The sequence below is a fragment of the Agelaius phoeniceus genome, chromosome 3, assembly GCF_051311805.1.
Source record: "Agelaius phoeniceus isolate bAgePho1 chromosome 3, bAgePho1.hap1, whole genome shotgun sequence".
Lineage (NCBI taxonomy): Eukaryota > Metazoa > Chordata > Aves > Passeriformes > Icteridae > Agelaius > Agelaius phoeniceus.
The window spans coordinates 49965594-49991965 of record NC_135267.1 but is presented as its reverse complement, the minus strand read 5'-3'; the positions used below and the strand labels follow the sequence as shown (position 1 = coordinate 49991965).

Genomic DNA, 26372 nt, shown 5'->3' with positions numbered 1-26372 from the left:
AGCCACCATTGGACAGCCTGGTTTAGCAGCATTGTGATAATCCACCACCAGACACACTTTCTCCCAAAGAGTTGTGTTTCTTGAAACACATCATAACTGTGATGTTGGCATGCTTTTCCTGGGGCTGTGCTTGTCTAGCAATGACAACAGCCAAAATTCCCAGCCGAGTACTGCAGTATTCCCAGCATGTCTCTGATTAGCAGTACCTAAGCTGAAATCACTCAAAGTGACCTATTTTCTTGTGCCCTCCTCAGGATACCAGGCCCTTTCCAAAAAGTGCCTATTTGGTGTGACACTGGGACAAGGAAACAGTGTCTCTTGTCTCCCTGCCAGTGCAGGAGAGATGAGGAGCTCCTAGGTACCAAGCTCCAGCTGGACTATTGGTATCCCAGCTCCTATGGATTTTTATCTATTGGGTCTAAATAATGTACACCTGTAAGAATCAGCTCCTCAGAGAAGACAGCCTCCATCCTTAGCTCCTGTTGGGCTTCAGGAGGAGACAGAGGAGATGCTTTCACTTCACAGCTTTTCCCTCAAGGAATCTGTTCAGGAAAGGGTGCTCAAGGTGTACTTTATCTCCTGACAGAGAAGAGTCTTGCTCCCAGAACTGGGCACTGAGCATCAGTCCCTGTGGTTCTGGGTGAGAGGTGAGAGCAGTCACTAAAGAGCTACTGGTTTAAAAACAGGATTATCCTGAGAACAGTCATGGCAACTGTGTCCAGCACACACTGTGGGGAGAGGCTGAGCTCAGATACAAACTCATGGGTGCTGCCCCAAGCTAAGATTTTTAGAAAATCTTTAAAATAAGGCTGTGACCATGCCTTATTTATTTGATTTCCTCATCACAAGTACCGCTTAGGGTAAAAAAAGAGGCAAACCTGAAAGTTAAAGAAATTACTAGACATTCACAAGTCCTCTCCAACATACTTTAAAGTGCTATTTGCTATTACAGTTAATAACAAAACCATTTGTTATCATATTCTAGGAAAAGAAAAAGGCATTTTCTATTCATGTATAAAAATAATTCAAGCTGGTTTTGTGTTGTCACTGCTATGCCATTCATGCTGTGATTTCCACCAGAACATTCGTTTATGGGGCTTTTTTCTGTTATTAAAGAGGATTGTTTCCACTCTAATGAGAAGAAGCACTTCAACATGCACTTAGTCTTAATTGAAAGTCAATGAATCTACTCATATATGTAAAGTTAACTTCCTAAAAGCTGGACTGGAATATACAGCAACCTGAAGGATCAGGTCCTAGGAATGTTTCCTCTTTTCACCTTATCATTACAGAGGATCTTCCCTTAGATACAGCAGCGTCTCCTTTCCCCTCATTTCAGCCAGTGCAGCTCTCTGAACCAAATGCTGTTACCTATGAAGAACCCCAGAGAAACAAATCAGCCACAAACTCTTATTTGACTTTGCAGTTATGATCCCCAACACCCAAAGTTAGACTTCATCTCTCAAAAACTGCAATAAAAATTACAAAGGGGGATCACAATTATGAGATCTTCTTCATGTTGTAGTATCACTTTTGGAGGCCATTTTCCCTCTTGCTTTACTTTTTGATTTTGCCTGGGGGTCATAAGTGATAAGAAAAATTGTTGAAGATGATCTCCCACGTGTCTCTTTTGGCTTTTGCTTTCATGGGTCTGTATCTCTTGTCTCCATCTTGCCTAGTCCCTGATTTACCCACCCAAATAGAGGGGTGAGCAGCTCCTCACAGTGCTTCAGGTGCAGCAGCAGTGGTGGACACCTCATGCTGTGTCATGATGGAGGCAGATGGGACTGGATTTTAGCAGATTGCTAACAGAGTAGAGCCAGGCTTCCTCTGACTCTCCTGGCCCCATGCTTGACTGGGTGTTTATAAGGGACACAGGCCAACAGAGGGAGGGTTTGTCACTGTTAAAGAACATGCAGCATATGTACACTCTGGGCTAAGAGCAGCCCCAAGGCTCTCAGCTGCAAGAGCACAGCTTAGTGACGTTTCCTTACAACTTGCTCTATAGAGCTGCTGCTTTCCCTGTGTATGTGAAAAGATCAAGTCTGGCCTATTTCAGATCATTCCCAGCTTTTTTTTTTTCCCTGTGCTTGCCCATGTATTTTTTTTTTAATAAAATCCAGGATATAAAAAAAATATTTCACTGAATTTTATTTTCATTTTATGTAGAAATACCTCTACCTTCTCATGTTTTTTACCTCTGCATTCATTCCTGACAAGGTGCTAATAACTCTCTTAGGTACCCTTGAAATACTGGACTTTACATACAATGCTGCTGAGCCTCTGTGTGCAGTATAGTATTGCAGTTTGTTTCCTTGGGGTTGTTTGTGGCTCTCTCAGAGTTGCCCATTGATACTGAGGCAGAGATGGTTAACAAATAGAGGCTGGGAAAATCAGTTAATCTTCAGTTTGCTGAAGGCCTGATGGAGAGCTGTACTGCAGTAGCTAATGCAAAGTTCTGGTTAAATATTGTCCTACCGTTTGCACTATACCGTCTGTTGTTTTTACACTGGGGGCTTAGCAGAGCTTGGAGGCAGTATTGACTTTGTAATTAAACTATTTTAACTTCAGGATTTTGTAATCACCACACTTAAACCATCTGTTATGGTACATGGCAATTTCCCCACCCCCCACTCCGCTCCTCCTCTCTGGGTACAAAATTCAATCATACTTTTAATTGCGAAGGCCCCCTCAGGATGGGGATAGAGGAGAAAATGAGGATAATTTCCTTTTTCTAAGGCAACTTGCAAAAGTGCACGGAATTTGCTCTCCTTGAGAGAGGACGTGCACATAGAACTTCCACTGCTGGCTCCTCCTGTCCCAGGAGCAAAGCAGAGGGCTTCAGAGTGGGCACCTCCCTTTTCTGACTGACTTCTCAGCCCTTGCCTGGAACTTCCACTAGGAGAAGTAAGAAAAGGGAATGGACCCCCAGGTCAAACAGGGCAGAGTGTGGCAAGAGAGGTTGCTCCTGTGGAGAACCACCGAGCTCTTTGGGCTTAGGGAAAGAAAAAAGAAGAAAAGGTTAAAGCAGAAGAGGGAGAAGCAGATTTAGAGAAGCCATTTGTGTCTGTTGGCCTGCCTGAGCATGTCCCCTGCTGACCAGGAAATCCAACACCTTGTAGCTGAAGTTCTTAATGCTGCTCAAACAGTAGCACAGTATAATTTTGCACAAATACCTCAGGATTTGCCTATTCCTGCAAGTAGCATTAATTAGTATGGAGTAAGCCATAGCAAATTGTTCCAGGGGTAAAATAATCTGGCATTCCCATCAAAACGAGCATCAGCACTTGGCAACCCTGAATTCTGGGCCTTCACCAGTGCAACTAAGTCATTGCAAAGAAGATGATCTTAGTTGAAATAGTTATGACAGTAATAATGACAGATATTAAAACCTGGGCTATCTTTCTCTGCCTTGGTAAAACAATTTCCTTTCTCCCAGCTGTGTGGGATTCTTTTGTTTTGTTTCTATGAGTTGTTCTGGTCTACAATTTCAGCAGATCCAAATGCATGCTGAATGTGTGTTGAGATGAAGCAGGGCTTTTGCTGGATTCGTGCTTCCTGCTTTGCTGCTCTGAATTTAAATCACTAGGTCAGGCAATTCTGTGCACCCCTTGGTTAAATATGTTTTTTAGTTTTGTTTAATCCTGTAGCAGTTTTGTGTACTCACCTGCATTCTGTCCCTGGCAGTCAGCTTGGCAGAGCTCTTTTGCCCATGTGAGAGAGACACACACACTGTCACATCTTGTTGCATAAACCTGAGTTATTGAAAAAAAAAGGGAGAGAGTTGGCAGGGGATCTTCCCAGCTGTATTCATCAAAATTCACTTTTTTTTTTTCTCTTGTTCTAATATGCCAAAGAATAGTTTTCTTTCAGGACAGATCAAACTGCTAAATCAGACAGCAAATGTTCAATATACCTAAATCTCTGACCCAAATGTTCTCCCACATATCATGTCCATCACAGGTTGCATAGACCTGTGCTTTGATCTCAGCCTAATTTTGTTTGGCACGACAGCTTTTTAACCTCTTCTTGAGGGACAAAACAGATAAAACAGAACTTGAGAGAGGCAGATTTTTGCTGTTTAAATAGTGTCAGCACTCCAGGACTCCTGAAGCTGATAGAGGGCTGGCCATCCTTTGGTGTGTCTCAGACTGCCTGTCCCACTGACTCGCTTCATGAACCTCTCACAGGGAAATTACTAATTCACCAAAACTCCTGAAGGCTGACAGAAAACTGGTGAGTGCTGTATGATTGAAGGTAGCCAAGAAATTCCATTTACTTCAACCCCATCTGACAGCAGTAGCCATTGTTGTCAATTACACTGGGTTTCACGAATTTCAATCCCACTGTAACTATTTCTTTTCCTAAGTCAGGACCCTTGTGCCATGCTGTAGTTGGGGAAAACTGTAGTATTTGACCCAGTGCTGCTGTAGGCCAGTGGCATGAAGCGAGAGCAGTGCCCACCCCCACCCATCCCCACTCTGAGTTATGTTTTTATCTCCATGGCTCTCCAGCATGCACTTTCCTGGTAAAGCCATTTCATTAATGCCAGCCAGCAGGAACTGCTGAGTGTGCAACACTTCAGAAGAACTGTTTGCTTACTTGAGAAACTGAATGCAGATGTGGAAGCCTTGCCTTACCTTTAGAATTGTCAAGAAGATGAAAGAACAGAGGATAGCATTTTCAAATGTGAGACCAGCAGTCTCAGGGGGCTTTACATGTTTTCCTGTTTTTCTGCTTAGCACTGCAAGGGTGAAGATGAATTTCTTTAAAGATAGATAAATTCTGCTATAGAAGCAAGATATCTATATAAATTATCTATATAAAGATATCTATATAAATTATGTCTGGACATTTTTGGAAGATATTTTCTATTACTTATAGGATAAAGGACTGGATTCCTCATATCAAAAGCTCTCTGTACCCATCAGTGTAAACAAAGCTGAACTCCAAATGCCACCCAAAAATGCCTAAGCACTTGTTAGCTTATCTCTCTGCTCACCTCTCAGCTTACCCACAAGGACATACAGCACATAGCCAGATGTTGATTATACAGATCTTTTCCACTGCACACTCTCTGAAACATCTGGTTTCATCCTAGAGGCTGTGTGATGTCCAGTTCAGTCTGGTCTGCCATGTGACCAGCATTTCTTGGAGGCCAGAATTAGCTCTTACATTTGCATTGTTGCAGGGCTGCAGCCAGCCTGAGGCTGGGGCTCACCAAGTAGTCCAAGCTGGTGGAAAAACATCTCACCCTGACATTGCAGACTCCAGTGAGACCTTCCAGGGTCATGGAAAGCCAGCCATGAAGGCGCTTAAAGCTTGTCATGTACTAACTGCATGACAATTACATGACCTGTTGCCAACCAGACATCTCAGTCTCAGCTGAGGCATCTAAGATTCCCACAGGATACATGGAGAAGCTCATGGAAATCATGTGAGTCACAATTCTAAGAATGTCTAAGAGCAGAAAGGGCTAAGGAAAAGGATTTGCTGAGCAAAAGTATTCCTTAGGGACAGCCAGCTGCCAAGCACTATTTTGCCTGGAGGTAGATGAGAAAGGGACAAAGTTTTAGGCCTAAATAGTACAGTTTTGCTTGTATCTGAGTTGTCCTCAGGGGCATCTCCCTTATCAGTGATACATCATGTCTTGACTGCTGGCAGAAGTAGTGTGAATCTCATTCCCAACTCTTTGGATGGAGCAGGAGATCTGGGAGGCTCCTCTTGAAAGACTGTGAAGGGGTGGAGATTACATTGATGATCTAGAGTAGATGTCGACCCTGCAGTGGACAAAATATTGTTTTTCTCACTGTTTTTCTGCAAAGGGAACAGCTTGGCTAAAGGCTGAAGCATGAGCATGACTGTACAGGATTGACTGTACAGTCAGGAGATAAAGATCGCTCTGCAAACAGAGGAGAAAACCAAGCTAACTATATAGATATGTTTTTAGTTTCTTCTGACAGCACCATTCCACTACATGTAAACTTTGGAGCAGGATCAGAGATCTGATTTTCTTCCAAATGAGCAAAAACCATGATCATCTGGAATAGTTTAATATCAAACAATCGATGGCTTAGTTAGTATTTATTTATTTAAGTGAAGTATTATCTCCCCAGTATAATGGACTGAGTCCATTTAAGTTTCATACTCAATATTTCACTCATTTAAAAATTAATTTCCCAAGAATTTTCCACATAGCTTTTACTTGGAATGGAACTCACTTTTCAATTCTAAAAGAAACTTAGTAGTAGGAAACTTTTTATATTGTCTTCAAAAAATCTTTAGACTACATTTGCCCACACTATCAATCATACAATGATACATATTTGGTTAGTTTCAGAAGTGGAAGAGGAAGAGAATTGTTACATCCAGGGCACTGAAAGTGTTTCATCAGTTCTTTCTCAGGAGCCAGAAGCTGGGTCACTGCTGTCTGAAGCATGCCTGGAAATTGGCCATGTGATCTCTAAAATGCAAGTGTTCACCAAGAACTGAAATGTGGGGACTGTCAGAAAATCACAGCTGTTGTGGATTGGGTGTGGAGGAGCACAGACCCAGCAGGTCAGTCATCGGATGGCCCACCTACATAGGAAAAAACATTTAGAGACAAGGGAATGATGCTGTTAGAGGATTACACACATTTGTCTTAGTGTTTGAAGGCTGATCATACTTTGAAGATGAAGCTTGGTATAAACCATAATAGAAAGAGAGGAAGGCCTGTTACTGTATTACACACTGTTGGTATCTTTACTGTAATGGAGATTTTCAAAAACATGTCATTTTAGTTAACCTTAGAGTGAGCTCTACGTATTTTGATGCAAAACAGGCGACTAAACACTGAAGTCTGTACAAAACTGAATTGTATGGGAAAACTTGACAGAAACCAAAACGGCATATAGTACTATAAATTTCACTGTATGTCTCTTTTTACTGCAGCAACCAGGGCACAAGGGCAGTAGGAACATGTGGTCCTTTATTTGATCAGGGATAATAATCAACTAAGTCAAAAGGAAGGGAAGCAGATTTTCCTAGTTCAGTTGCTAATATAATCTTTTACGTGTTCCCAGTTGTGTAACCGCTGCTCCGTGCAGCATTGTAACATGCAGCCATTGTTAAATGGAAAAAACTGTGCAAATAGCAAAGAATCCAAATGTAGAGAAATGGTATTTGATGTCACTCTCATTTTGCAATGTGCATGATATTTCAGATCCCAGCCCTGCTTTCCTCCTGTTTTGCCTGCTTATGCCTTCATTGGCATAAGGCCTCAGGTCCTTGCAGGAGGGGATTCTGCTGAGACTTGTAGTTGTAAATGTCTGGTGACTATGGAAGCAGCATAGTTTGCAATAAGATCTCCTGCTTTGCTGACCTCTCACCATTCCAGTAGTGTTGGTTACTTGAGGTCTAACCATTAGTAATGTTGCAGAATCTCTCTTGGGGCTGCAGGTCCTACAGTCCTTCCATTAAAGAAATCATTCTCATCTTAGGCTGTGGAAGATGCATCTCCTTTCCATCAAAGAAGTTTCAGCTAATGACTACTTAGACATGCATTGATCCTACATTACACAGTTACTGACCTAGTCCTAGATTTTACTTCAACTTTTATCTGGAACTAAAGACTGTTATTAATGTCAGTAATGACCATAAACCCTTGAAGGTTTTAAATTCATAATTAGTTCAGATTCATTGCTTCATGTTGGCCTGAACCCCAGCCATAACTTCAGATTTCACTATGCCAGTCTCAGAAGTATGATTGATAATGTGATCTCCATCAACCAAACCCCCAAATTAGTCTCACTTGTTTCTTCTAGATCTGGCTTTATCCTAAATGGCCAATCTTCTTTCACTTCCAGATGTAAATTTCAAACCAGTTCTAAGTCTAGTCTTAAGGCTAGACCTTGAAGAAATGATAACTAGATATCTGGCCTGACAGTAAGCTTTGTTTAAGCTCAAAAACCCCTGCTAAAAATGCAGAAACGTGCAGAAACACCTCACTTTTGCCTGATCTAAGTCAATCATAATGAAAGTTCTGAGTACAATAGTAATCTATATTGTTGTCTCTACATTCTGTTTTTTTCTAGAACTAAGCATAGCTTGTGGGTCCCTCTAAGCAGCAGCATTAAGTCAAGCTTGATGGACACTTCTAAATCCAACAATATTTTGTGGTCTCAGCTTCATGTTGCCCTTCTGAAGTTAACCCTTATGGCAAAGATAAATCAGATTTAAGCTCTGTCCTGAGTACATCACTAGGAAGAAAGCATCAAATGCTCAAGAATTAACTATATTAAGTTAAACACACCATGCAAACCTTTATGGCAAAAGACACAATCCAAGCTCAGACATTATGCAGGCTCATCCAACATGGCAGCCTGAATCCAAATCCATAAACCCAGTCATAGCTATTCCCAAATCCTACAGAGTTCATAATAAAAACTAAACCTACAACCTGTTTCAGACAGGCAATTTACCAAAGCTTTACCAGCCCTTATTTGCAGCAGTCCTAAGGCCCATATCAACCAACCCATCCTTGCCCAGACTACATTCCTTGGCTAATATAGAATTTAATCCAAACTTTAAAGTTAGGTTAGTGATTTCAGTTAAACCATAGCCCAAAACTATTCATACAAAAGCCTGTTACTTATAACCTGGAGCATATTGAACTGAAAACAAATTCTAATCTACCCTCAGTTTTTAAAAGCAGGTTCAGCCTCCTGAACTATGCTGATCTAATCACCAGCATGCAGCCTCAGCCATTTTATGTTTTGCTTGATGGCCAGTTTTACTTACAGCATAGTAATGTTGGTGGTATGGGATGCCCTGCCTGTAGCAGTACAATATGTACTGTCTACAGGTATGGCATTAATAACCTGTATTGTTTCTTTAGTGTCAAATATCTGCTTTTCTAAGACTGATGACATCTCTACAGGTTTTCTCCAAGTGCTCTAAGAGTGGGGATTTGTTTGTACCACTGTTTATTGCTCCATAAGCCTAAAGTTCCCTCAGTCCTCACCCCACACTGAGGGAAAAAATACTGTGCTGTGTCATACAAAACATCTGTTCCTACCCCTTCCAATAGTGTGCAGCAGGCATGAGGTTCTGCTAGATGGCTCTGCACCAAAGACTCCCCTGCTCCCAGTGACCAACAATCACTTACATACAAGATGGAGACAGGATGCTGATCTGACCAGTGATTTGGCATGTATATATTAAAACCAATGTATTAATCGATCCACAGAAATGCAACTGAAGTTACTAATACGAAACCACTAAACACTGACTCCATTAATTCTTCATATAATTTACTGTAATGCTGTTACAACACAAAAGATAAAAATCTTCCCATGGGCTATACACAAAGCTATGAGTTATTTCATTTTATACAGACAAATGTATTGAATTCATCAAACCATTTATTTGATTGAACTAATGGGTCATAAAATAGAAATTTCTCATTTGGTTTTGCTAGTTACAATTATGATGGGTTTGTTTTGTTCTGCAGCACTGAGAGAATTCTCTCAACTGGCTATTTGAATATTACAATATTTTTATTGCTCTTTGCTCTTGACAATGAACTGCAATTTCCAATAGTGTGATACTTTATGCAACTTTGTGTTCTGCAGACTTCTGGAGAATCTGCACATGTAATGACATATGGTCATATCTCAGATGATGTGCAGACACAGTAATTTATTGTGGGGGAGCCCAAAAAAATCCAACAAACCCCAGTGCAAAATGGTTCACATAACAACAAGAAAATTACTGGAAATTGTGCATATAAATCCCATACCCCATTTGAGAAATTATGTACACAGAGTTCTTTTTATGTAGAGCCTAATGGACTAAGACCCTGTCTGCTAGTGATTGCCTACTTTCTCTAAATTCTACATATTCCCCTCACATACATTCAGCAGCCTGGAAGTTTTGACCTTAAACTACTTATTTGTGCCATGTCACTGGTTAGCTGAGGGAGCCAAGGACCTCAGGATAGTGGCATATCCCTTGTTTTAGTGGCATATCCCTTACCTTTGTACTCCCCATCTTAACTCCTTGGAACAGGAGGTATCTCCTCTCCTGTCACTGACTATGGAGGTCACCTGCATACATAGGGAGGGAACCTGACTTTTATAGGACTAATTTTAGGACAAAATACATCCCAAACAGTCATGAAGAAAGAACTCTTTTGCAGTACTTCATTTGCTACAAAGTTTTGTCCAGTAAATATTGAACAATATGTGTTACCATTACATCTCATAATGAATTTGTACAGAAGCCAAAGCTTTCTTGCACTGTTATGGTACTTTTGGTCACAGCCTAAGTCTTCATCCTGAATTAGGAAGCAATTGAGCTGAAGTCTTCCACTTCTCAATTACTGAACTATGGTGTCTTTTTTCTACATAAAGTGTTTCATATCCAGAATTATTTGCAACCTAGTCCAGTCAGTGTTTTTGATTGCTTTTCTGCAGATTTCTCATGATAGAGAGATACTGAAGGAAGTTTTACAGAATTAGAAAGAAAAACTGCATCCTGGTATCATCCATTTTCCTTCACCAAAAATGCACTTTTCTTCAATTCCACAATATTCAGCATATATTTAATGGACTGAATGGGCATGGATTTAAATCCAAACCTGAATCTGGTGTTGGGATAATCTGAGTATAAAATAACACCTGCTATTTCATGAATGCATAGAAGAAGTTTGTTTTGTGTGTTCTCTTCTCTGTCCTCTCTAACACCACTAGAGAATATTCTCGGCTTCTCCAGAACCATAAACAAATGTGTATTTGTGCACAGATTATCATGGCATCTGTAAAACACTTGTAAAAATTAAAATAGCTATTGAAGGGTTGAAAAAATTTTTAATAATCTTTATTACTTTCAGTCTCAGTTTACACAGTTTCCCTAAATCAGTGAAAGCTGATGAACATATTTTTATGGATTTCCATCAGAAAAACATCTGGGCTTGTACCAGAGGTAATTCTGAAATCTCATGACATTTAGTGGCATAGTTTCATTTCCTTCAGTTATCCAGCTACAGTAGCAGGCTACTGCAGTTACTTAGCTTATGATATTTGCATGTTTTGTTGGTTTTATTTTAAGATGAAAAGAAATAAAATTTCCATAATATGTTTTATTTATTTCCTGAGGACTTTCACTTACACAAGTAGGCACTAAACATTTGAAATTGACTTTCCAGAGCACAACAGTAAAAAAACTTTAGAGTTTGGCTTAGTTTCATTTAAAACAGTAAAACTGACCTTGTAAACATTTCCATAGGAGGTAGGATACATACATTTGACAATCTGTCAAATATGAGAAAGTAAACAGTTACTCTGTGGTCCTAATAAATAATGAGCAACACAGGCATTAAATAAACATTTTATATATATAAAAAAAGATATAAGTGAAAGACTAAAATAGCATTTTTAATAAATTAGGAATAGATGTAATAATTTCTTTACAACTTATTCTTGCATGCAAGAATCACTGTCTTTCTGCTTACCCTGAATTTCTGACTGAAAAGCTATAGTGGTGAGAACAATCCTGAGAGATTCATAAGCAGGACCCAATCTAAATATCGCTATTTTTTGTGTGTGCAGGGCTGATAACATTGCTAAAATGGCTTCTTTAACACTATATGTACTACTTTTATCTTCCACCAACTTGGAAGGAGATTATCATCATAGCCTTAATGTCTGGGATTGGAAAGAAAGCTTAGGGCACAGACATGTCTCTCTCAGTTAGGTTCCTCCAGCAGCTGCTCCCATGAAGACAGTGTTGATTGGTGGTAAAGATGGCACCATATCTCTGCTTGGTGGGGCATGGACCTCCAGATTTTCCTGGGAAGGGAACTGACCAGATGTTCCATACATACACTGTGATGAAGATGTGGTTTGCAAGTTTGAAGCTGTGAGGAGAAAAGGTTACCATCACTGCAAGTTTTCAATTTATTGAATTCAACAGAAATCAGAGTCATCACAATCCAATTTCATTTGATGGAAACGCCTATCTACAAGGTACGTCATCTGACAGACAAAAATGTCTGATGTTCTGTGCAGGATTAACAGGTAAGCAGTAGGTAGATGTAATCTTGTCTAGAAATAAAATGCTATAGTTCATGTCTTCCATGCAACCCATTTTGGAATGTGAGACCAAACTTGGCTGCTATTTGTTTAAGACATATACCAAAATAAACCCTTCGGGATTGGGTATTTCTGCCTAAAATTCACTGTCAGTGGGAGCATTGCCTATTACACAGTTGTTAAAGCATAGAATGGGGGACCAGAGCACAGGAAGTATATACTGAGACACCCCTGACCCAGGATTCATTTGATCTGTTTGACAGTATCTCCAAGAGACCCTAGAAAAGCCCAGTCTATTATTAGTTAACTTAATAATCAGAAAGTGCTTCCTAATACACATTTTTATGCAACTCAGGTGAATCATTCCACTGCTCCTGGACAACAGATTATAGACCTCAAAGCAAATTTATTAAACTCAGTTTTAAGGAAAACTCATCCTAAGTACCAAGCTGCTTCATCTCTATGTTGCATTTCATATATTGTGTATGTGAGCTACAATTAAACACTCAGCATTTGATAGGATACTAAAAGTTCACATCTGCTCCTCAGTTGTTGGCTGTACTTACGCATAGGGGTCCGGCAGACAATTGAAGGTGAAGACTCTGAGTAGCAGGAGCCTGTTTGTTTTCTTCTGCTGTCATCCAAGATATTCAGTGGATCATGTACATCACTGTAGGATGGCAGTGGCCGAATACTGCTGACACTGCTGATTACAGAAACGTGTTGGTCCACCATTGTTCCAAGTCTGTGAGATTCTGAATAGTTTATGCTGTTTCCATAATATCCTAATTGAAGATTAAAAAAAAAGAAGATGAATGGAATGACTGGGTAGTGTATGAGCCTGTGATAACCTTGGAAAAACAGTACTTGTTACTGGATGAAGCTCTTCACAATAAGATTATTTATATACACACACAGCTCAGGAAAATAAGCAGCATATGTAAAGATGACCCAAAAGAGAGGTGGTAACAAGGAAACCAAAATATGAAAAGGGTTCAGTCTTCAGTTTCTTTCCTTCTAAGTTCAGAATCAAACATAGCCTGCAATCATTGGCCTTAAGAGACACCACGGGGAGTCATAAGCACAGTTCAGTGCTTCCTTCTGAAACTTATGATGAAGGAAAGCATACATGGAAAGAAAATCTGCAGGGTAATATGTACTCCCTGCATAGACAAATCCATATGAAAGTAACATTTCCACTGTGCCTTTCCTCCAGAAGAGGGAGGTGTTTTGCTGACTATACCTCTGAAGCAGTAATTTTACATTTGAAGTATGAGAAATGAGAGGGACAAAGTCCCAAACTATTGCTAGTGCACATTTTTATACTTCTTTCCACCCTGCAACTCAAACGATCCATTATGCTGATCCCTGAGGTAAGCTATCTTGTGTCTGCTCTGTTTCACAGCAAATGTTTTGGGGGCTTTTCAAGAGATTGTTAAACCATAAGATCATCCTGGTTTTGCTTCCTTTGTGCAAGATTTGGTGATGATACCAAAGGAAGATTACATAGGGCAGCAGATGCATTTGAGGTCAACTGAGGATTCACCAGAGGAAAATAAAACCTTAAGTAGCTTATTAAGATGCTTTACAATCTCTGTGTGTTATCAGAGAAGTGGAAAACAGGAATGTAAAAATAAAAGCTGAAATGCATCTTCCACAGAAAAAAAGGGCAGAGAAAAAGTGTTTTACTTCAGCAATGAAAGAGAAACAAAAGGAAAAAGAAAATATGTATTAATACCATTGGAAGCATTAGCAGGATAAGCTGCTCCTGGACATGTAGACACTGAGTTGTTCAAGAAATTGAAACTCCCGCTATTCAGAAACTGCATATTGTGTGTGTCCTGAGACATGTTGGAGGGACAATAGCTGGAAGGGGATCTGGCATTGTAGGGAGACACAGCACAACTGTTGCTGAAGTAGTCTCTGGAGAACTGCTGTTCACTCAAGGCATTGAATCGGCTGGGCTCTGCTCTGTGGTCGTAAACTCCTGAAGTGGAATGGGCCTGTGTCCTGAACATAGCCTGGTAATTGGAATTGTTTCCATAGTAATTCTGATTAGTCTGTGACAGAGTCTGATAAAGGGGTTCTGAGTAGGAAGAGCACTGTGAATGTGTCGATAACATGGGATCTACACTGGGAGGTCTCACAGCCATTGGCCCCTGGTTGATAACACTTCCTCGGCTGGCCATGGCTGGTGAAATGGGTGGAGTCATGAGGTGACCAGTGCTTTGAGACAGCTCCATTTGATCTGGAATAAATAAACATTAACTGTGATTAGTGTCCATACCTCAGTACTGCTGTTAAGACACAAACCATCTAATGAAGTGCAGATTATCATTTGAAACCTTTACAAAAGATATGCACTGCCCCCCACCTATATAATTCACAGCTTTTATTTCATGGCTTCAGGGTATAAAACTTCTCCCTTTAATTTTCCAGCTTTGAGGTGTCACATTCAGTGGGAATTCCCAATAGTTACATTCCTTATGTTCTCCAGGTTTACTGTTCATTCTCTATTCACAAGAACCTCACCAAGCCAAGAGTTCTAAGATAGTTTTACCATTTTTCCAAGAGGAACTATTACTGGCAGGTTAATTACAATTGCTGACTTCTGTAAATCACCACACAAGGTGAGTTCATGAAATGTTGCTTACTGGAGGTCTTCATAAATGCATGTGGTCACTGTTCCTCCTACAGCAACATGTTACCACTAACTGAAAGACTAACAATCAAATTAGGGAAGGGGAAGCTGGAAGAGTTGATACACACCTGTCAGCTGCATACTGTCCCCATCTCCTGTGGTGAAGGGGTTGAGGCCAGAAGGTGCACTGCTGGGCTGGCCAGCTGACAAGGGCACGTAGGTTTGCTCTCCTAGGCACTCATTTTTGACTGAAGTGTCACTGGGCAGAGGAGCGGCTTTGTTGCGATTTGCTAGGAAGCAAGAGCTTGGTGATGCAGTGAAGGTGGCTTTGCTTGCATCTGGAAGGGTAAATGAAAACCCTTGTTGGCTGTTACGTTTCCTCACTGCACACAAGTTACATTTGTATCATTTTCCCTGACCACAGATCTATATCACACAGTTTCAGCTCCTTACTGAAGCCATTATATTGAAAGTATGAATCAGATTTATTTCCTTGAAGTAAATGTCAACAATGAAGTCAAATAAAGTGCATTAAGGGTGAATCAGGATCGGCATTTCTTCCTAAAGAATGAACAATGGCAACTTTAGAATGCCTGAACTCTCTTTTCATATTGATATCTAGAGAAAAGTAATTGTTATACTCAAGAGTTCTTCAGTTTTTTGCAGACAATTGATAAAGTCAGTTTTGCTGTTCTTCAGAGGAAACCATGATTTTACCTTATGGTTTCAAGTACTTCACCTAAACACACAAGGATAAGGCAACTGTCACACAGGCCAAGTTTTTCTTCTGGAGGCTGAATTGAAAGAAGTGCAGCACTTACTGTCGGACAAATTGTATGCATGTTTCCTGTAGCAAAGTGCAGATTTAGAGTAGCAACAACCAAAAAGTTAAGGATTGACTGCCAGTGCTAATGCCAATAAAAAATAATTCTGCAAGTTTCTGAAGTTTCAATGGATTTTTAATGATTAACTTGACCAAAGTTGATTGGTGGATTATGATTAATGGACCAAAACTTGATTCAAATCAATCTTCATTCTTTTTATAGCAAAGGACCTGGAACATATAATTTCAAACTGCCTAACTTTGAAGAAGCCTGGTAGATGGAAAATGCTAAGGATACTGTTTTCAAATAATTTTATTTCTCTTCCATATAGTAATAGTTCAACTACATGGTAAATAGGGCTCCAAACTTGTGTTCCAACTTTGAAAGGATATTTGCACTCTGGTAACATTTATTAGATCCCTGGTTCAAATTGTAATTACATATTTAAGCTTTGGGGAAAAACTGAACTAGGAATTCCTGCCCTTTCTGCTACTTATACTTCTTTTCACACTTCAGTTCATGGCCCTTCAAATGTAAGTCTTTGCTGTATCCAAGATAACTTCAGTGATCCTTAGTATTGACATTCCAATAGAATGTTATTAAGTGAACTGTGGTAGGAAGGTGGGAATGAATTGCTGAGTGAATGATCACAAACTTTTCAGGTGAATTTGACAATGTTGCACGTAACCACACCTTCAGGAGAACACAGTAAACTTGCTTCTGCTTGAACAAATACATCAATTTCTAAACATACCAGAGTACATGCAAAAGAAGCAAGCTCTAGTTACCTAAATTCTTCATGTATTTGTCCAGTAGATTCTGGAGTTCTTGTTCTTTGTCATTATTGAACTGTGTCTCCATGGCAAGCAGGATGTACTCATCTAGTAACATGCGGATCAAATGAAAAGAACCTTTTGGAGGAGAAAGAGAGAGAGTAGCTGAGTTATCTTTGTGACCATCTCTCACCACTCCACAAGAAGCCAGTGAAACAAACAAATAATTGTGGACTTTAAATGACCTGGCAAGACCAACAAGGAATAGTGCCTAACTTCTAGCTCTAATCTCTCTTTGCACTGGCCCACCTAGCTCAATTGTTTACTGTCCTGTAGGCTATTTGACCACTAATTACATCAAAGAAAAATACTGATGAAAGTGAGACATGCTTTATACTTGAAGAGAGCACACAGTGGAACTAGATAAGGCTGAAGTCTGCTAGAATGCCTCTGCTCTATTTCTGTTTGCCTTGTGTTAAATAATCAGACAATAACTGGTAAAGTCTTTGACCTTATTTCAAGGATATATCACATTAAAAAAATGTATGTGTCCATCCAGTCATTTCAAATATCCTCTGAATTTTAGATAACAATGTACCTATGACTAAACATATGACATTATGTACTAGAGTTTGTTTCACTTGCTCTGCCATCTTCTCTCTTATATAAGGTTGTTTCTGAGTGTTCCCAAAAATGTAAACATTCCTAAAGATGCATATGTGACCCTTAATTTTTAAAAGCCACAAACTATTAAATCAATCATCTGCTGATTCCAGAATTAAGTGCATGGTGACTGCCAAATTTCTTTTGCTTTTATTAAAACATATCATGCACAAGAACTTATATACAACAGTGTTTGTTTTACCAAACTTATCCACAGGAAAAACCAATAATTTAAATCTTTTGTCTCTTATAATGAGATATGCAATCATTGTCATATTAAAACAAACAAAGCTTTTAGCACTTAAGTATCAAAGCAGTATCAAAACAGCAAGTCAAAAGAAAAATACCATTTACAAACAACCTTATGACACAGGTTACCAGCAAAAAATATTGCTAGCATTTACTGTGAAATATTAGTTTGAAAAATACATCAAACAGTATTTGTGGCTTTGATCAAAGAATTTTTAGATTAGGATATGTTCCTCAGAAGAGGAAACAGTGGAAAGCTGGTAAGTGCTTAAAATAGATGTACAAAATATGAGTGTTTTTATAAAGCTCAGGTACCAAAACTTGATGCATTGTTTAGAGTTAGGTTATGCATGACTCGAGCACCAAAAAAGCTCCATTTCAGAAGGAAGTCCTGAGCTCTCTTCTTTAAAGACCTCCCATTTTGCTTGCTTGCCTGAAAGAGAACAGTAAAATACTGTTAGGTATGCTCACTTGCTTTCTCCCAACAGCAGAGAAGAATTGAATATCCTTGAGAGATCAAGGACTCCTTAACTCAGGCTGATGTGGCAGAGTGAATCAAGCTGCCTGATTCAAACTATCTCCCTGCTCTGTCACCTAACTTGGTAAAACAGCAGCATTCTCAAGAATGTTGTCTGTCAATGTTAGATGAAGCAAACTGCTTACTGCTTGGGCCTTGATGAGACATAAATTACTCCATAGTCTAGTACTAAAGATGCCAAGTTGTTCTGTAACTACGCAGGGGAGGGAGGGAGGGAGGGAGGAAGGCAGGAAGGAAGGCAGGAAGGAAGGCAGGAAGGCAGGAAGGAAGGCAGGAAGGAAGGAAGGAAGGCAGGAAGGAAGGAAGGCAGGAAGGAAGGAAGGCAGGAAGGAAGGAAGGCAGGAAGGAAGGAAGGCAGGAAGGAAGGAAGGAAGGAAGGAAGGAAGGCAGGAAGGAAGGAAGGAAGGAAGGAAGGAAGGAAGGAAGGAAGGAAGGAAGGAAGGAAGGAAGGAAGGAAGGAAGGAAGGAAGGAAGGAAGGAAGGAAGGAAGGAAGGAAGGAAGGAAGGAAGGAAGGAAGGAAGGAAGGAAGGAAGGAAGGAAGGAAGGAAGGTCCCACCCTCTGGCACTATTATTCCATAATAAAGGGGAATAGAAATTAGTCTTTGAACTCTAATTTAATCTGTGTAATACTGGTCAGAATTTCTCTTACAGAATGGTATGATACCATCATGATGATCAAAGTGATGTTTTTAATACTGCTCATTTCATACAGTCACTTTGCTCTGGCAGTGATTTGTGTGGCAACAAGAATGCCCTGTTACTTTCTCAAACAGCAGGCAGAAAGAAGCTGTTGTGTGAATTTGACAGTAGCCACACTTTAGCATGAACAGAAGGCAAACAGCAGTGGAAGGATTATGTGTTCTGTAAATTATTAGCTTCTGCTCAAGTTGACCTAGCTTCATATCAAAACTTGTTGGTACTTCTTCCCTTAAGTACATGAAAGCAATGCTAGGAAGCATACTCATTAGCTTTAATAATATGGTATCACATAGTAGATGCTGAATGGAAAATTGCTTCACCTTTTCTGCCTGCTTTGCTTATCAGGAATTGTCTTCCAAATTGTGGAATGAAATTTAGACTCCGGTCTAAAATTATTGAGATTACTCAGCTTCAATGGGATTTTTTTTGCCTAGGGAGATTTCTCTGTGTGAGGACTTTGGCTCTGCTGCCCTGAGTAATCCAAAGCTCCTCACTGTGCTGCTCATGTGTCAGCAATTGTTAGGAAACTCAGAGTACTTTAAAAAGAAAGAAATTATCACTGCCTCCACTGAAATTTGGGAAAACAGGCAAAGAAAGGAAAAAGGGCATGCCTATGGTTTTCCTGTAAGTGGCAGTCTCTCTTCTGCCAGCCAGTTGATGCTAACTGTATAATCTCATCCTTTTGCACCCATCCATATCAAGATCCTACCTAAAATGATGGATAAGATATTGCATTTTCAGTTTAAAAAAGTCTGATGAGAAGACCAGTGTTCAGCTATTAGCCAACAATATGTAACACCTTATTCTACTAGTTTACAGTAATTAGAGACACAAATTGGGTAAATTTATTTTACTTAGCTATAAGAAAAAATCCTTTCTTTTGTTCTGAGCTGTAGTTTATTAATCCCTACACAACTACATATATTTAAAATACTTGTGATGAAAATGCATCTTGGTAATTGGAGATGGGAAGGGGAATCCCATCAAAACCATCAATTACTGAGTTAAGCACCTTACAAAGCTACAAAACTGTATCTTCCATCCTGAAATGTAGAAATCCTTCAGGAGGCTAGCTACTTCTGAATCCACCTTCTGCAGTAACTTATACCACACAGTACCACTTAAATGCCATGGGAGAGAGAATTGCTTCTCTAAGAAACAACTTTTGCTCACCTTACTCAGAGCAATCCCCCTGTGATTCTGCAGGCACGCATAAGGTCACAGGGTTTCTGTCATGTACAGTTTGTGAAAGTGCTGACTTTAGTGTCTTAGCTACAATACCTCCTAGTTTGTCACACGTGTAAGACTGCTCAGCATGATTAATTTGGACTAATATCACAGGAACTTTTGACACCAAATTACAAACTTCCCTGTCACAGTAAAGGAGATAGGAGCAAAGATGAAAATTCCTTGTGGAATATCAATGGGACTGCATAAGGAGTTAGGGGAGTAAGATTTGGTCTGGAGTCAGGCAGAACATTTGAAAGGTACCTTGATAACCCTTTGCTCAACCACAGTATCCAACCATTCAATAAATGATTCCACAGTGGCATTCTTCTTTAGGAGGTCCTTCAGTTCTTGGAACACTGTAATAGAGTCATCTACCATGTAAAAAGGAGAACATATCATTGCACTCTATTCCGAACATGAGAAAAAGCCACTCACCAGCCATATGACAATATTGTAGCATGGAAAGGAAAATCAAAGAATTAGAGCAGTAAAGAAATAAGTAATTCCCCAGCAAAGCAAGCACACATACATCCATCACACATATGCATTTTAATTACTTAAGCATTACAATGATACAGGTTGTAAGACAATATGGTTTTATAAGAAAATAAAAGCAAAAGAAGATTATTGTATTTTTCATTCCTTTGAAGATTCAATCTCACAACCCTTTCTAGTACTACACGTGCATAAAGCTTTCTCTGTAATGTTACAGATCTGCAGTGTTTTATGTTTCTTTCATATTTTACAAGTTTCTCACAATAGGATATAAAGTTATTTTCCTAAATTCCCATTTTCAAAAAAGTGCCTGAAGGACCAGCTATTTCTCTTCTTATTTTCTTTTTTAACCAATGTGAAAGAAGACAAAGAATAAAATAAAAAATAACTACACAAAATATGGGATAGGGGCAACGGGCAACTCAAATGAAAATGTGAATAGGATTGTGAATCATTAAAGAGAACAACCTTTCATAATCAAAGTAATAATAGTTACAGGACAACACATTGCTATTCCTTTCAGCTCTTGAAACCCTGATCAACGTGACTCCTATGACAAAGTTCTCTTTTTAACAGAGAAAATGACTATATCTATTTTTCAACAATGTATATGAAAATTACTACCTCAAAATTTATACTTCTCTCTATTTTGTGTATGAAAATAGCTGCTACACTAAATAGAAAATTAACTATATTTTTCAAGCTCAACTTTCAGAAGAAAATATGATTAAATAAAAAAAAGTAAACTAGTTCAAATATCCATTACATTAGGCCAAAATGAAATGGAATTTCAGACAAACCTTTCAATAACTGATCTGTTCAATATCCCCACATAGGATAGGGCCAAGTTTCAAAAGAGGTTTGCAACTGACATGTAAATGAATTTTTCAGCAACCACCCAAAGTCATCTAGCTGAGATAACTTTCCAGCACAAGCTTCTGTTCTTGTAGGACATGCTAGGGCAACTAATTGGTTTTCTTAACCTACTGAAGTTTATGGTGAACTAGATTCAAGAAAGCAGAGTCTATGAGTGCCCTGTCTCAGTCAGCCCAAGTAGACTGGTGTGGCATGGAATGCAAGAATGTACTTTTAATGGTAAAAATATATCACCATGGACTTACATTCACTGTAAACTTCCCCATCAGAGTCTGTGCTCCCTGAAACTGCAAGGAGGGCCTGAGAACCAATACTATTCAAATCAACTTTTTCAATATCCGACACCATGGAATTCACCACGTGCTGATCAAATAGAGCTGGCCGAGCAATCTGCAAGAGAAAGCAAGGTAAAATGCTGAGACCCTGCTGTAGTTTTGCCCCAGCTGGCAGCTCAGCACCACACAGCCACTCACTCACTCCATACCCTGCCAAGGGATGGGGGAGAGAATTAAAGAATAAAAGTAAGAAAACTTTTTGGTAATGTTAAAACCAGTTTGATATTTTTAAAGAAATAATAAAAATAACAACAATAATAATTGAAAAGTTTAAAAGAAACACTAAAGAACAACAATTAAAACAATTTTTCACTACCAACTGACCAATGCCCAGCCAGGTCCCTGAGCAGTGATCCCCTATCAAATTTCTCCCCAGTTTTATTGTTGATTTGTGGTAAGGAATATCCTTATCCTTGTCCCAGCTATGTCACCTGCTAGATTTTTGTGCACCTCCAACTTACTAGCTTACTTGCAACTTACCTGCTCGCAATATGGTGTAAGACGCAGAAAAGACCTTGGCTGTGTGTAAACACTGCTCAACAGTAACTAAAATAGCCCTGAATTATCAATAGTTTCTAGTACAAATCCAAAATATAGACCCATACTATGATGAACAAAATTAACTCTATCCCAGCCAAAACCTGGGGAGCACCCAAAATCTGCTCAGAGAAGAATCGTATTATGTTTAATTTTATTGTTATGGCTGGGCAGGATCATAACAAGTCAGATGAGATGTTTCCCTTTCATTAGACTCCTGATGCTCTTCTTATGTGCCTTCCTATCAGATTATCTTCACAAGATCACCTATATACTGCTTTTGTATTTATGAAAGAGAAAAACAGATCAAGATGAATCTCTGGTGTGCCTACAGTTATTCATGAGGACCACCACCTCAAAGCCCAAGATGCCAGCACAGAAGGAAGTTTCTTGAAAGGCATTGTATCCTTTTGGATAATCTACAAAACCATCACATGGAGGTGACTCCTAATTGCAGATACCTGTATCCTGACAACAAAGCCTTGGAGTCTCCAACTACCTGTCACTCCCATTTCTTCTTTCCACTCTAAACTCAAATAGAAATAGCCACGGACAAGGCAGCGAATCTTTGCTAAGCAAGAAGAATCATCCAGTATTTTTCCAATTTGGTACTAAACAAAATACACAAATATTCCACTTGATTGTTTTATTGAAAATAGTTCCTGTGGTGGCAGTTCATTATAACCATGCTCCTTGCTCTCTTTTCTGGTACAAAAGTTTGAAGTTCCGGTCAGATCTATTTATGGTCACTTTTTAATTTCATGGTTAAAACTACAAGATTTAAGTCTTCCATGGCTGAAGGTCAACCTTGAAAAAATAATGTATTGTATCTCATAGCCAGAAAGGTACAATGACTACAACTGACACATTTTCGAATGTATAATCTTATTCTGTTTACCTGTGCTAGGTGTAGGAATGATGTCTGTCGTTTCAGGGAGGAAACAAATCTTCGTGCAATAGGCAATTTCTTATCTATCAGGCTTTCTGGTAGATTTTCCAAAGAGGAAGCAACCCACTGTTCCCAGTTTTTTGCAAAACTTCTTATATCTGCCAGTAAACTATAAGGGAAACAAAAAGTGATTTAGAGAATCACCAATAAAAATTGTGTGGCATTAGCTTAAATAATTGGGTTTCAATCTAGGGCTAACAGACTTCTGAACATATCTGGAAATTCCTCCTGAGGTGTTACCAAAAGAAACAGGAAATGATCAATCACTGATCTATATATTGATATATGATCAATATGACTACATATTGATACATACCTCCTCTGGGAAAAACTGTGGGTCAATTGGGACAATAAAATGCTATCCAATATTTGAAGCTGCTCTATAGCTGCCCTCAGAGCTGACACTATTTTGCCATACATACTCTAGTGCTCTAAAAATGAGCATAAATACAGTGAGAAAATTTCTCTAGAATATAGAATTACTGGTATTTATCTGGAATATGCCTAAAAATCAGAATGTACCGTGATTATTTTCAAATACCTACCTTTCTGGCATTTCTTGCATTGTTGCAGGGATGAGTACATCTGTAAGAACCTTCAAAAAGTTAACAGAAAATGACATCATGCTTCTACTGGCCATTCATTTATTCATTCATTCATGTCTGCCTTGTCTACTTAGATTGCAGAAAATTTACACAGAATAAAGCCATTCAACCTCCTGTCTAGATATTTATATGCCTGGATTTTTCCAATCACTCTTAGACAGGAACATATGAGACATTCACATACTTATTGTGTATCTTCATAGCAGTAAAATAAGAAATCAAACAAGACATGCTATCCCCCATGTCTTAAAGAAGGGAAACCAGCAGAAGTGAGATCATAAACACTTTGTCTTTTCTAGCATCACCACGTCTCTGTAAAGCAGATACTCAAAGATCTCCCAAGTCTTTGACTGCTGTTGACTCTCCTTTCTACCAAACTGGACATGGCACTGCAGGCATTCAGAGTTTAGCCATAGAGTTCTCTATAGCTAAGTGTGGTGTGGAACACTTCTGGCAAAAAACCATCTGGCATACCCCCTAGGAAATATTACTGTGGAGGACAAAGTTGTTAGACAAAATTTCAGAAATCTCCTTTCTCTGTTAATGTAAATAGTTTGATAACAATCCAATGTAATTCTTTATTCCTTCTGTCAGATGTCAAGAATATCTAACATGATTATAGATAAGAAATAATGAGAGACAAAGAAGAGGCAAATAGCAAATTTATGAACTTCTGAGAAATTCAGTCTTATTCAATTTATAATTTAATGCTCCTCTAGTATTTCTTCTTCTGTCACATTAAATCTATCATAAATAAAGTTAATATTGAATCTACTGAGACAACACATTTAGAGCAGGAAAAACCTCATAAACTCAAGGTACATTATAACCTCTACAAGTAAATGAGGCTTAATGACCCATCTCCTGGGTAGTAATTATGATTCTTACTGCTAATTACCTTTGCTTTACTATGCTAACTAAAACACTTCTTACTTTACAGCTTTTTATGCTTCTAATAAATACATATTTTCATCTTTTCTGGATCTTCCCCCCCATATTTTTGTACAGTAAAGAAAGATTTCAATAAGGCATCAGAGCTAAAAAGCTTCAAGTCTTTTGCTTTGACTGGCTGGTGTTTACTATTAAACCAATAGTTATTTCTTCTCATCAATATGTGATATGAGATCTGTTAGAAAGACACTTACATGAGAATCCTTTCCTATTTCTATGGCATGTCCTATCAAAGAAACTTAAAGTACTTTACATCTACTAAATAATCATCTGATACGACTTTCCAAATGAAAAACTCAGGAAACTTTGGTGGCATAAATAATGTTTTTTCCCCAGCACTCTACAACTTACTCCTGACTTTGCAACACTCCTAAGGGTCACTTAGTTTCAACTTCTTATGTGGTCATGCCATGAGTTAGATCAAAGAATTCATATAGTACAAAAGCTCCACAAAACAAGTATTCCTTGATTTTTTTTATTAAAACCCAGAGCACTTTAGAGTGTAGCAGTTTTGCTGGTACATGTAGCAGCAAGAGAACAGAAATGAAAGGCAGCTGGCAGGAGGGGCAAGAATACATTGTTCCAGCTTGGTCGCATGAAACCATGGCCTGACATAACCTGTGAGCAGCAGACTGGCATGTAGAATCACCATACAGATGTGCCACAGACTCCCTTTTCTGGTAGAAATTGCAATATTCTTTTCAGTGAAAACAAGGCTTCAGTTTTCATCCAGGATTACCTTAGTCAGCCTTGTCAGTGAGCACATGAGCATTTATTTTAGCGACTCAAGCAAGTATGTCAAGGTTTCACTGTTGCTGTGCTGCCCGTGGTCACACACCAGGTGTTCAGCTGAGCTGAGACTGGAGTTCGGCTCTTACAGGTGCCCATTTTATTTCTTGATTTCAATTATTTCCTTGCTGATTTACAGCAGAAAGCAGTCATGTCACCCTGTCATTCTATCTTTTTACAGATGCAGAAGCTGTGCTGTGGGTGAGATTATTCATGTAGCTAAATGATTAACTTACCTTATACAGTATTGAGTCACAGACACAGAAAATGTCAATGATGATGGGATTTTCAAGCAGAGGAAGAAGATGGTCAGGCATTCCTTGCCAAAAATGTAATAGGAAATGCTGGATCTAAAGGAATAGGAACCAGGTTCATAGACATAAATCATGCTTTCTTGGCTTTCCATGCATATGTACCAAGAGTGCGTGTTCAAACAACCTTACCTCTTCAAAGTTCCCATTAATTGCATTGTCAAGGACACACTGACAATGTGTTTTGTACATCATGATAAGAGTATCTACCTGTTTTGGAAGAAAGAAATATTAAACAGAGAGTTTCTTTAACAGAGTTTCTAAAATCTTTCCTTTACTGCTACGGTGATCTAAATTTCTGCTTTGTGTAGCTAGTATTTAAACACATAATATAAACTGTATTGCAATGCATATTTACAAATAGACAGCCTCTATATCCAGAAGTGATGAGGACATCACTCATCTATAGCTTTATCAACAGCTTTATATCATTATTATTCAAGCATTATTTAGGTCATTATTTAAGTCAAGCACTGATGCTGTGGTCAGACATGTAGCATCTGAACCTGTATACACTGTGAAAATGTGGATAATAAAGTAAGGCAATAGCCAGATTAGTCAGTCAGATGGTAAAGTAAATTCAGCTTTCTGAAGCTAAGATTAATCCCAAAGAGCAGTGCAAGTTAATCATTAGGCTACTATAGGCGTCTATGAGTGTTCGGAAACATCATCTAGCTGGACAAATGAGAAAATAGCTGCCAGTCATTTGGTCAAAGTTTAATCACTGCCTCACATGAACTCAGCTTTTAAAAGCAGAACTCCCTTTCATCTCATCAAGCTACTTTATCTGAATGGAGTGTTTCCTTATTTAAAAAAAAATAAAAGTAGTAAT

At 38.9% G+C, this 26372-nt stretch overlaps 1 protein-coding gene across 1 annotated transcript in view; it reads right to left on the bottom strand.

Annotated features, from left to right (window-relative positions):
- Window positions 1-10838: 10838 nt before the first annotated feature.
- Window positions 10839-26372, bottom strand: part of RFX6 (regulatory factor X6) — a 33985-nt gene continuing 18451 nt past the window's right edge. The window contains exons 8-19 of the mRNA XM_054630146.2: window positions 25673-25750; window positions 25466-25579; window positions 23430-23479; window positions 22834-22993; window positions 21309-21453; window positions 19954-20063; window positions 17540-17657; window positions 16328-16450; window positions 14844-15053; window positions 13813-14322; window positions 12641-12859; window positions 10839-11899 (exon numbers count right to left, since the gene is read on the bottom strand). Coding sequence (XP_054486121.1) covers window positions 11733-11899; window positions 12641-12859; window positions 13813-14322; window positions 14844-15053; window positions 16328-16450; window positions 17540-17657; window positions 19954-20063; window positions 21309-21453; window positions 22834-22993; window positions 23430-23479; window positions 25466-25579; window positions 25673-25750 — 2004 coding nt within the window. The 3' untranslated portion in view covers window positions 10839-11732. The remainder of the gene's footprint in view (window positions 11900-12640; window positions 12860-13812; window positions 14323-14843; window positions 15054-16327; window positions 16451-17539; window positions 17658-19953; window positions 20064-21308; window positions 21454-22833; window positions 22994-23429; window positions 23480-25465; window positions 25580-25672; window positions 25751-26372) is intronic.